The 12,638-nt window shown below is 37.4% G+C and overlaps 1 protein-coding gene across 1 annotated transcript; it reads right to left on the bottom strand.

Moving 5' to 3' along the window:
• Positions 1–570: 570 nt before the first annotated feature.
• LOC146137772 (carboxypeptidase A1-like) lies at positions 571–11,074 on the bottom strand. Its single transcript, XM_083394435.1, has 17 exons — positions 11,010–11,074; positions 10,649–10,721; positions 10,028–10,131; positions 9,514–9,604; positions 8,661–8,746; positions 7,640–7,712; positions 7,472–7,569; positions 6,943–7,063; positions 5,572–5,667; positions 5,198–5,299; positions 4,678–4,767; positions 3,964–4,054; positions 3,435–3,496; positions 2,878–3,018; positions 2,409–2,493; positions 1,539–1,647; positions 571–649 (listed from the first exon to the last, which is right to left on the bottom strand). Exons 1-17 carry the CDS (start codon positions 11,072–11,074, stop codon positions 571–573), a joined length of 1,566 nt encoding a protein of 521 aa, XP_083250561.1.
• Positions 11,075–12,638: the final 1,564 nt, after the last annotated feature.

Below are 12,638 nucleotides of genomic sequence, written 5' to 3'. Positions count from 1 at the left end.
AGCATGCACACTTAATTCTTATTAGGCCATCAAATAAAAATAACGATTCATTTTTTTTATTATAAGTATATTTACAAAACGTTGTTAGATCGTTCTAAACACAAGTTTTTGGGAAAATTTGGATTGTATTGAGTGCTTTTCCGGCCTAAATTCAGGTGAAGCAGGGCTTACCATGCTGGTCTCTATTATTATACTTTCACTAAAGGAGAAGATACAGGGAGAAGGCTTTACCTCCAGAAAGTTTGTTGTAATTTTAGCTATACGTAAATGCAAAGCAAACTAGCCTTGCAAATCAGCCCCTAAAAATGTACATCGGGAGTAAAGTCATGACCTTGACCTTACAAAGCTTCAATCCACTTCTGTAACAACACTTGTTGTATATGTAACGTGTGTAGAACACTAAAATGCACTATATATGCTGTTGAACGATAAAATCAGTGCCAAATTCAGTGGGTCACATTTCCTGCTGGGATGGGGAACCTGAATCACTCTGAAGCCGAAGGCAATAAATCTACATAAACAAACAACTCGCACACGTTTTGTTCGGTTTGTTTTTGTATTTTTTATGGACTAACACTTGCCATCCACAACAGCTTTGGCGATCACCTTTATTCCAGCGAAGCTCTCTTGCGACCCGACGAAGATTTCACTGCGTCGAAAAACAGTTTTATTAGATCAAGTTCGAACAAGTCGTTTCCGAGCAAACCTTTTCGAAACAGCTTTACTTTATACGGAGCATTCTGAAGGGGTTTACATTGGCATGTAGTTACGCCGGTGAGCAATTTTGGTTATTTACTCGAATAAAATTGATTATTCTGTTATATTTCTGCAGATGAAAACTTTTAAACTTTTAAATATTATGTTGATTGTTCTGTTTACCATGGACGTTTTAGTATAAGTACTTTTTATAAACTTAGTACTTTTTGTTTAATCATGCTTGCATTTGTCTTTTGAGCAGTGAATAATATTTGCATACCCGACCACCAAGTTTTATATTAGGGCAGTGTTGTAATGACTCAAGTCAATGACTTGACTCAAAAGCACTTAAATCACTGTTTTCAAATGACTAGACTTGACTTAAGTCTTTGAGTTTATCAGTTATATTAGTTTAGCGTTTTATTTTTGTTACAGGGACATGACTTGAAGTTGACTTGCTCTAATTATGACTTTACTGGGATTTGACTTGCGCAACTGATGACTTGGACTTGACTTGTTATTTATTCGAAAAGACTTGACTTGGACCTAAGTCATTTTAAAATGAATTGTTTACAACACTGGTTAATACCATTGGGTATTCACGATATTTGCATTTAGGGCTGTCTGCATGCTGTCAGCATTCCCAGAAATACTCCCTGTTATGATTTCAGCTGATAACACTGGGAGCAATGGGACTCTGGACCACAAATATTTTCTACAGCCTTTTCTTACTAAAAATACATTACTTCGTCCACTGTGAGTGGATTAAGCCAGATATTTTACGTTATTTCACGCCATTGGTTACTAGAGCCCGCGAATATGGACATACGGTCGATGCCCACCTTTCTGGCAAAATGAAACCATTTTGGCCTTTGTCACGTAACTCTGCTGCAAAGGAGCACCTGACCCCGTTTTCGTAGAAGTAATCGGCACTGCTTCCCGACGCCACGTCTGTAAACACCAAGAGAACACCGTTGAGTATAGTGCAGGTTAGTATAGTGTAACTTATAAAGAGGGCGATAGTTTTTGACTTGTCACAACAAGACAAAATTGTCAAAAGTTACATGCTCGGTAGAATTTTTTTAAAATGATTTCAAGTTAAAATCGATTAAAAATGCACATAAATGGTTTACAAAAATTAAAAAAACTATATTCAGCTTTTTGAAATTGTCATTTAGCTAAAATTTATCAAAAGAAATATTTTAATGTATTATCTTCATTACAGCAATATAAGATATAGGCTACGCTTTGTTAATTATCTGCAATTATTTTACCTTGTTTTTCAACTGTTTTTTTTTAATAACCATCATCTTGTTTTTGTTTGGCATTTTTTAAGTTGTTTGTCTTTTAAGCATTTTTCAGAGTTTTGCATAAACCCGAAAAAATAACTGACTTTAATTCTGTATCAAAAAGGTGTGATCGACGACGCCAAAACAGTAACGCAGAACTACAAATAGTCTGCTGTTTAAATTAATATTTTTTAATAAGTAAAAGTAAAAAAGAAAAATAATATTTTCAGGTCAAAATTTTCCAAAAAACTTTCCAAGTTTTCATGTCACATTTTCTCAAATTTTTGGTCAAAAATGACCGCCCTACTTATAATACATTTTAACCACGTTGGACCCGCAGGCTATAGCTGAAAGTTTTCGTAACACATTGCTGCTTGTTAAATGCGATCTCTTTTATGAGAATATGCTACAACTTGCACTCACAAAACATTTGAGAGATTGATCCTTGCTGAAACACTGCGCCGTCCACCGCCCAAATGGCTCTAACGCTGTCTTGCCCGATCTCATCCTGTAAAATTGCGTAATTAGTTCATACAAAAACAAAAGTGTTTATTTGACTGGATTATACCTTTTAGCAGAAAATGGGTAACAACGTCAGAGTGCAGTATAAAATACACCTGATCAACATTGTAAGGATTAACAAGAATCATTTTTATAACAAAATAAGCAAGTAAAGTGTTTACAAGTGTGTCGAACAAGATTTTATTCAATGAAAGTAACTACCTGGCCATTTCTTAAGTGATTCCTTATATAATTCGGCGCAGTGTTTAACCCAACATAGCTTTCTTATATACGATATAACTGGTGGCGAATGAATAAATCTCCGAGGATTATATTTTTACCAATGATTTTCAAATCTAATAGGTCACCTAATGTATTGGTGTTTACTTACCAGTGTTATCATGTCAGAAACAGGTGGTCCGTTTATATAACCGTACGGGTACATCCAGTACTGACCGTAGGCGTGGACGTCAATGTAGGCACGAACGTTGGAAATACTCATAACGAACTCGGCCTGATAGGCTACCTCAACCTAAATAGGAAAATATTGTTGCTATTTGCCGCAACCACATAGAAGAGGTTCAAATCACATAATTCCGTATTAAAAAGGCATGGTGCCGTAAATGCAATCTAACTTGACTTATAGCAAGACCTGTCTTAGGTAACCGTTCAACCCCCGAAGTTTCCAAGCGTTTAAACAGTGCCTTAAGCAAAGAAAGGAACAAGTATACTGCAGTACTATCGTGAGGTTTTTTATAGATGGCCTATTTCATCCAAGACACGATGTTGAATATTTTTACCCAAACCAATTGATATAAAAAAAGTTCTAACAACGTAAAGCTGTAAAACAGGTCATGCCGAACATTGCCGCAACCATTTCACAACGATGGTATAGCACTGTGAAAAACCTATATCTATTTATTCTCGTTTGGCATTTAACAATCTCACCTCGGAGAATGCCGCAGGTCCGTGGTACACTTCGTCACACGGATTCGAGCTGGATCCCTTTTCTGGTAAAAGTACATTCTTATATTTAAACAACTCTTAATGATAAATAGTAATTAGTCGTCCGACAAGGATTTGATGAGAGTGAAGTATTAAATTATAAAGATAAACTATAGACAAGCCAGCAGTGGGAATAAAGCTCACGCCCTCTGAAATTCCTCAATAGGCATCGCATGCGAGAATATGACATTCACCGCTGTTCAAGGCTCCTCAAACTTTACTGCCCAACATATGCATAAAACGGTCTCGCCAGTTTAACCTTCATGTACACATGTGTTATAACTTCAAATGTATTTATAGAGTCAATTATAACTTCTCTGTATTAATAAAAGGTCCAAAGCGATTAACACCAATTAAAATTTAAACTGTGGCCAGTGGGTGTACCGGTTAACTTTCAATCACTCTTTTAATGCTTTCAACCCCACAAAAGTCTTAAAGAAAAGTAAAGAAGTGAAGAAGTTTTGTGTCTTACGACTCCATGCGATGTCCCAGTTTCGGTTTGGGTCGACTCCGATACAATTGCCGTCGTTATTAGGTTTGCGTGTCTTTCGCCAGAGACGATCCTGCGTGATAAAAATGTATAGAAAATATTCCAACCCAAGAAGAGGCCGTGGGTTGTGTGTGCACGCGCATGTGTGTTCATGTGCAATGTCTGTGCATGCGTGTCCGTGTGTATGCAGGTGTGTGCGCGCGCATGTGTGCTTATGTGTAATGTCTGTGCATGCGTGTGCGTGTGTATGTAGGTGTGTGCGCGCGCATGTGTGGTCATGTGTAATGTCTGTGCATGCGTGTGCGTGTGTACGCATGTGTGTGTGTGTGTTCGTGTGCTTGTACGTGTGTGTATGTGTGCGTGTTTGTGTGTACGCGTGTGCGTGTAAGGTTGTATATTATGTAGTATCATGTTGTTATGCGTAACATCGCATAAGGTTTGCTCTGCTGAAACTAACTCTTAGAGCGTAATTGCAACATAACGTAGACTCCAAATTAGTGTTAGAGATGACAAATTTGTTTGTTACCAGATATATACCTATAGTAGGATTGGGCCCCTAGTGGTCTAAAATTGGTGCCGCGAGTTCATCAACAATTACATAAATCTTATTTCGTTTTACTTTTTATTCGTTTGCACTGACTTAAACGTCGATGTAACTGCGCTTACCAGGCAAACAATGTCTGCAAATATACTTACCGACTCGTGAGAAAAAACGTAGCCGTCCGGATTGGAAACAGGAATAACATAGATGTCGATATTTTGGAGAATCTGCGGATCTTCAAGTATCTGAAATAAGATACATGGCCAACTTTAAAATTGTGCAACTGCAATAAGTATAAATAAAAATAATTCATGCGTTTTGTCTATAGTGAAGGTTTAATCTTTTCAAACGACTGTTTAGCTCTACAAAATGATCCACTTGTTTCAAATTACAAAACAAATTTGCTAAAACATTTTTTTACTTGGCAAATAGTTGGTTAAGCTCACCATTCGAATGCATCAATACAAGTTTAATATGCTGTGTTTATTTATCGTCTCGAGATACTGTATTGAATTTCCCAAACGTTAACAGAATAAATATTAATGAAAATTTTTTAGAGCCAAATATTTCTCGGAATATTTAATGTAACAGCGTTTAGAAAGGGAATCGCGGTATCTCTCTAGTCGTAAAGTGTTTTAAATTGCTTCACAACTCTAGTAGAAGGGGGATACCTACCCATTTGACCGCATACATACAACTGGCAGGCGAAATCCATTCTCTTGCGTGTAGTCCGCAGTTGATGACAAAAGCACGTCTGGAAAAACCTCCTGAGCTTAACTGAACAATACATGGTTTTGTTAAGACAGGCTTTTTTATGTCAGTCCACCCCAGGGACGCTTTACCTTGTTTCCAAGCTTTCGTTGCCAATGTCTAATTTATTTTACACGTGCTGAACGACACAGACTATAGTCAGAACAACAACGGTTTTAAAACAAGTCTCACATATACGCTACGAATAATTGTCGTCCAATTTGCTGACCCGGATACAGGAGCTATATGAGAATTACTAACCAACACAAAATTTTCAATAAGACTCTGTTCTCATTTACCTGCAAAGCAAGCAACGGTCGATTCTCGAAAGACCTTCCATATTCCCACAGAGTTACCAAGGGGTTTTCAGACATATCTTCAATCCAAGTTTTAATCTGAAATAAGTAGCTGGATAAACGAATGTATGCCCCAAAAAACGCACGTGAAAACGTATAGCCTGTGTATTTCAAATATGTATGCCAGGTAAACGCACGCGCTGTGAAAAATCTTTCAATCGCGTTTATTAGACTGGAAAATTAATTTTAACAAGTTTGATTTATTTTTAAGATACAATAGAAAAGATTCGAGCGGTTTAGGGCAGACCAACAGTATTTTTGAAAAAATTGAAATTCAAACTATGCCCAAGGGTGACGAATTGTTACTAGTTTGATTTCAGACTTTCGAAACAGTTAACTTAAACCATTTGAACAAACGACAATCTGACGTGGTAAACATGGTATTTTTTGTAACTTGTCATTTAGGTGTGCAAGGATATTTACCTCAAAACGTATCAGGAAAACAACTCGTTTAGCATTCAATATGTATAGACCCCCCCCCCCCCCATAGACCTTCTGAGAGTCAAAATGATATAGGTAATGGAAACAAATTTATCTCTGCATTATAAAACTTTTCTGTTTTGCCAAATCTTTGGGTTGTTCCTTTGCAATAAGGTGTGTCCCAAAACTGTAATTGTGTTTAAAGAGTTTTTCATCGCGTGTTTAAATGCTTTTCCCCACCAATTCTGTAAGCTAAAAATGCCCTTGTTATTTAGGTCAGGTGCTTCAACATTATTAACAAAATTAAAATGTCACGGTTTACTTTTACAGGAAAACACTGTTTACCTTTTAACAGTAGAAAGAAAACTGGTTAAAAAATATACAGCTATCGCGGAGAAATCGTAAAGTTATCTACAAAATAATAAAAAGTAAATACATGACCTTAAAAGAAGGGTCTACCCCTATTTTAGAACAATTACTGGATTATGGTTACTAAAGTTCCTCGCATGTTTTAACGCCCCATTAAGACGTTAAATCACCGTTGGACATTATGTCCCAAATCATGTTTTGCTGTAGGAATCGCTGCGTTAATAGTTCACTAACACCTAATCAAGATCTCCAAAAATATCTCCCAAATATATATATGTGTTAGTTGGTTAGGAAGAATTCTTTGCAACACACGGTGATAATTTAGATTGTAAAGTAGATCAGCATCCGCGCTGCTATGTACACACAGATACAGTGCAATTTAGAAGGCCTAATTTATATGGCTAAAAAGCTAGATATTACTTTTTGCAATAGACAGTTAGATTCGCATAGTGTTAAAAACATACTTGCCCACAACCCCAGATACAATAAGCGCACCAACTCGTTTTCTGAAATATTAGGCTATACCTCTTCGAAGGTATGGTAGATGTCATAATTAAAGACATCCTTTGGTTGGGCGTCAGATGAGCTTTTTGTAGATGCGTCTATGGACGCCTGCACATCATCGATGAGAACCTCGTGGTTGATTCTGCTCACAAAAAAACTCGTTCAAATGCAGTTAAACTGCTATTAAAAACAAACCGATGTGCTGAAACTACATATAATGTATTGCATAGATACAAAAGTGTATTGCGCATGTTACAAAAAAGGATTGTGCTTCTTTGGCAGACTATTTTATTGCAGTTAAGCAATTCACAATACTCCTATAAAATGGCGAATTAATGACCAGCCGAAAATAATGGTATTTTTATATATAAGTATTGGTAATCATACCACCCAACAGTCTCTTTCTTCATTTAATTTAAACCAACTAGCAGCAAATCACCTCAATTAGCCGTTGCGGCGGAAGATGGCTGGTTTTGCAAAGCAGTTATAGAGTACTAGACCTACGTATGACGTATGTGTTTCTATAGTATAATGCTCTCAATGATGCTACCTTTGGCGTGTGAGGAACACTTTGATAACGGCGACGTAAGTTTTAGGAACATGGACGTCAACTGGGCGAATGCCTCTAAGCTCAGTCCAGAAATCGACCTACAGAGATTAACTTTGCTTTTTTAATGTTCAAAAGTAGTTCACTTAACCAATTTTTCTGAACGCTTACCGGGTATCTCTCAGACAGTTGCTCGACAATCTCTTTTTGCGCCTCAGTTGGGTAAAGCCTCAAAACTTGATCACTAGAAAAAAAGGTTAGCAAGCAATTGCCTTTACTGTTGTGCTTAAAATGAGACAATATATTTCTATGGAATTCCGTGCTCCTAAAATGTTTTAAATTTATGAAAGAAGTGTTATGAAATTCCAGCTAATTGCAAATATTTTAAAATATGGTAGCCTACACCAAAAAAATAATTTTAAATTTATTAAAAGGTCTTGTAAAATGTTAAAAGATACCGTATTAAGAGAGTTCCAAATTTCAATGGGCTAGCATTTCAAATTCTTTATATGCATATTTTTTTGGTTGTATAAGTTTTCCAATTATATTATATCAAATGTTTAACAGCTAGTTGGGCCAAAACAGTTTAACAGGATAATTATTTCGCAGAAAACTGAAAAGTGAGCTCCCGGACAAATTTTGTATAGGGCGAATTCATTTATCCATACTTAGAATGTCCATTTCAATACCAGAATTTATAATGTTTTCTGCTCCCTACACCAGTTGTAAAATGAGTAATTTACTTTATTTCAATATTATTTTCTGTTCCCATGATGGCGAAGGAGCCATCAGTTGTGTAATTATACTTAAGTCAATTACTTGACGTAAGTCTTTTGGGCAAATTGACTTGACTTGACTTGAGTCTTTTCGACAAATGACTCAGGTGAAAAAAAATGTTTTCATAAGCTTTTCTTGGTAAAATTTGGATATTTATCCTACTTTTTTACATAAAACACTTTTAGATGAGCTATTGTTCATAATCGTACGGGTTTACAATTTTAATAGCATTTTTTGCATTTTTATTTTATTACGGGGGCTTGTCTTGATATTGACTCGAATTATTACCAAACTTCAACTTGACGTGTTATTCATTCAATAACACTTGACTGGGACTTACTTCATTTCCAAATGACTTGTTTACAACATTGGGAACCATATGCCCTAAATCACCATGATTATATTTTGCACTTACTTGTGAAAAAGTCGCTTCGAGTAGATCACTGCGACGAAGGCAAACAGTAGAAATAAAACCTTCATAGCTAGAAAACCTTGAGTGCACTATGAAGTAACCAGCAATAATGTAGAGCAGGTATAAGCGAGCCATCTGACACAGCATATTAAAAACCGACGGCTAAAAATAACTTGTCTGCAAACAAGGACAGGCACCGTGTGAACCCTTCATCTGGAAACTGTAATTGTCATGAATTGGCGAAATGTTCGGTGAATAGCGAAAACGAAAAACAGCGATACCTAACATTGAACAACGAAACCGTCTATTTATATAATAGGGTGTATCTTTATAGAATCCAAAACCATCGGCGGCAGGTTATAGCCAGTCGATCACTGCTCCGCTGACGCGTATATTAACAAGTAAAACTCATAGTTAAAAACATGAGTAAAAACAGGATCAGACGTTTTGTTTAAAGGAAAATATATTTCGCCAAGTGGCATCATCAGTTCCTCTAAACCGCGAATACAATCTAATGATAGGACTGAAAACGTTTCCGCCTTATCATGGGCAATCTATACTGCGAAAACGCAACTTTGGCCGGACAACTGTATGCTCTTAACATTTAAATTGCATTAGTCAACTTTCCAACTCTACAGTACTTCATCTCCATTAGAGAAATAAACCGTGGGCCGGATTATTTGACCAGGCGGACAGTATGTTTTTCGCAGGCGGCCATAGTTTGCTGATATTTTTTTTAACACTAGTTGGAAATTGTTTTGTGTCGCGGCCAAAAATACTCGTTGAAGAGCTATTAGACCCACTAGGCCAGGGATATTTACAAAAGGCAACATCTAGCGACAAACGTTTTACTCACCACCCCAGTCAGCGGCCCGGTTCCTGTTTGGGTCGGTACCGACACATCGACTTCCCGCTTTTGGCGATCTTGTTTTTCGCCACATGCGATCCTGCAGTTTTAATGGTGTATTAAAATGACAAAAAAGTAGAAGCGTAATCGCGGTATGCGAAGCCGAGGCTTGCTTAGCAACAAAAACAATTGAGGCCAAAAAAATCTAACAATTAGGTATTTTTCAAAGCTTCAATTCCCCTTTCTCTTTCTGTGTTTTTATTTTGACTCTTATAAAATTTTAGAGCATATTGGCTGGAAGTTATAATTAGACGTACGACAATACCATAGCCCAAACAGAAGCGACAAGCCTTCCGCAAAACTATTTATTTATTTCAAACATGGTAAAAAAACAAGTTTTTTTCAGAAAGTAAGAGACCCCACAGCCCACACCAACTACTGTGTAAATCGTTTTTTGTTTCCATTTACCGCAAACGTGCACGCCCTTCACCGAAATTATGTTAAACGTTCGAAGGTATTAAACTTTTTGAAGTAATCAAAGCCATTCTTTGGTTGAGCGTCAGATGAGCTTATTGTAGATGCGTCGATGGTCGCTTGTACATCCTCGATGAAAACCTCATGGTTGATCTTGGCCAAATAAAGAATGCTAATTCTCTACGGCCTACAACTTCCACTAACATTTGTGAATACGACTCATACAAATGGCGTCCAAGGATCGGAATTTTTAGCCAGTTATTGGTACATTAACTCGCTTCTGGCCGGTTGTGTCTACCATCGCAGTTCCTGTGATGTGCTAATATAAACGTGTGGAAGTCAAATGTACGCTATGACGTACATTCCGCAATAAACGCACCTTTTGAAAAATCACTGGACTCACAAGTAAAACTGACTTGGCATATTCGGCAATTCCCGGTAAAAATTTGAGGACTTTCGCTCACCCGTCGTTGCGGTAACAAAAGAAAGGCTTATCTTTGGCATGTGAGAAACACCTTTACCACGGCGACGTAAGATTTTGGAACATGGACGTCCACTGGTCGAATGCCTCTGAGCTCAGAAAACAACCTGTAGATTAAATGTTGGTTTAGTTAGGTAATGTCGCGACGGAATGATGAAAGTTGCCATCCCCATTTTACACATCACTTACGGGATATCTCTCCGATAGTTGTTCTACAACTGTTTTCTGTTCCTCGGTCGGGTGAAGCCTAAGAACTTGATCACTGCGTAAAATAATGTGTAAATATAAATTTTAAACTGTCTCGAATAATCGGTGTTATTTTATTGTTGTCGTATCATAGCAATCGTCGAAGACATTAAAAGAATGTCTTAAAAATAATTTCATGCAAATCTAGGCAAGCATGTTGTACAATATTATGAAAAAGGTTTCTCAATACATTAGTATATACTTCATGTTTCCCAATCAATTAGTATAGTCATTATCAATTACGAGATATACAATATGATTCCCTTACGTAACACTTAATAAAATTGCTGTGCAGGTAACTTACTTGTGGAAAAGTCGTTTCGAGTAGGTCGCTGCCACAAGGGCAAACAGCACAAATAATACCTTCATCAGGGTGAATGACACTGAACGCTCGTACAAAAAATGGAAAGCAAACACCTTATGAAGGAGGCTTGTATGGGTTGCCGAAACGTTGGTAACAATCACAATTACCAGAGGAGCTGTTTTTTATTAATATTACCATGCCTGGTTGCAACAGTTTATATATAATACTTTCACATTCGTCGAAACTTGTGGAAGTCTGCGAATGACAGAGAACGACCTGGCGACGACTTATATGCATTTTTGGTAGACTTGATTCGTTAGTCACGTTCCGACTCGGGTAAAATAGCTCGCCTCGCTGAACTTTGACGTGGGAATGCTGTCACCTTGAAAATGACGCTTAACGAGTGTTGCGTCATGATGTTTGGCGTCACGTAACAAGTAAGGATGACGAGAATAATAGGATGTAAAAATTACAAGACGAAGAAAGTCTTTCGTTATTAAGTGCAACGATTATTTTCTCAAAAGCTAACAGAAATCTTTTATCAAGAAATTTATATCTATTTTTTAAATGTTTTGTGAATTTGTTTGATATTTCCGAACCCTGACAAATCATCATAATTCGTGCATTTTAATAAGGTTAAACAATTGTATAGGGCAGCGCTTCTCAACCGGTGCGCCGTGGAGCACTGGGGCGCCATGGAAGGCTGCCAGGAGCGTCGCGAGCAAAATGAAAAAAATAATTTAATATATAAAACATGTATGTTTTTCCCTATTAAGCTTAGCTCATTGATTCCACGGTACAACTGTAGAATTTAACTGCAATATAACTCGATATTGTCTAATTTTACGCTATACACGTGACCGTTGTTCACTGACGCGTGACCTACCACCGAATTGTGCGTTTTCAACGTTTCGCATTCATTCTATTCTATGCGTCTTACTGATCGTGTGTTTCTCAATTTGTGAATATACTCGACGGGCAACATCTACTGAGTAAAGTGTCTTCGCCTGGAGAGTTCAAGAAGTTAAGGACAGGTATTCTAGCGGCCTGCTCCTTTGGAGTCGGATTAAGAACTTGTAAGAGACTAGGCAGCCGTCGGCTCTCGTCTTCAGAGCCAGCAGCCTAACGCCTAACTAAACACCCCGATTCGCTACACAACAAATATCTAAATCAAAAAATATCTCCATCTAAAACAACATTATCTAAATCAGATACTCCTTAATATGCACTAAGACCGCCGACATAATAACGCTAAATTCGCAGTAATGAACACGACAGAATAAGATCTTAAATAGTCTAGATAAGACCTAGACCTAGACAGTCGAATTAAGTCCAAAATTCATTGGAATAATAACAAAATTACGCCCAAGACTGTAGAGAAAGGGTATGGGATGATTGGGGGACACCTGTTTGACATTATCTGTTTGCTGCCGACATTTGGCGCCGCTGTTTTGCCCCGGATTTTTTGCCCCTGTTTGGGCTTATGGGCGGGTAGTTGGTGCTGTTAGCAACCGGGTTAAGGTTGAAAATATTCGGGGAGTTAGTAATAGTTAAGGATGATGTTTGGGGTTAGATAAAAGGTTGTATGGGCCTTATTTTGGCCATTTAGGTCTGATTCCGATTTCGTTG

The sequence above is a fragment of the Ascidiella aspersa genome, chromosome 7 (genome assembly GCF_963924565.1).
Source record: "Ascidiella aspersa chromosome 7, kaAscAspe10.2, whole genome shotgun sequence".
Classification (NCBI taxonomy): Eukaryota; Metazoa; Chordata; class Ascidiacea; order Phlebobranchia; family Ascidiidae; genus Ascidiella; species Ascidiella aspersa.
The sequence above is the reverse complement of the archived record's forward strand: the minus strand, read 5'-3'. Positions and strand labels throughout refer to the sequence as shown.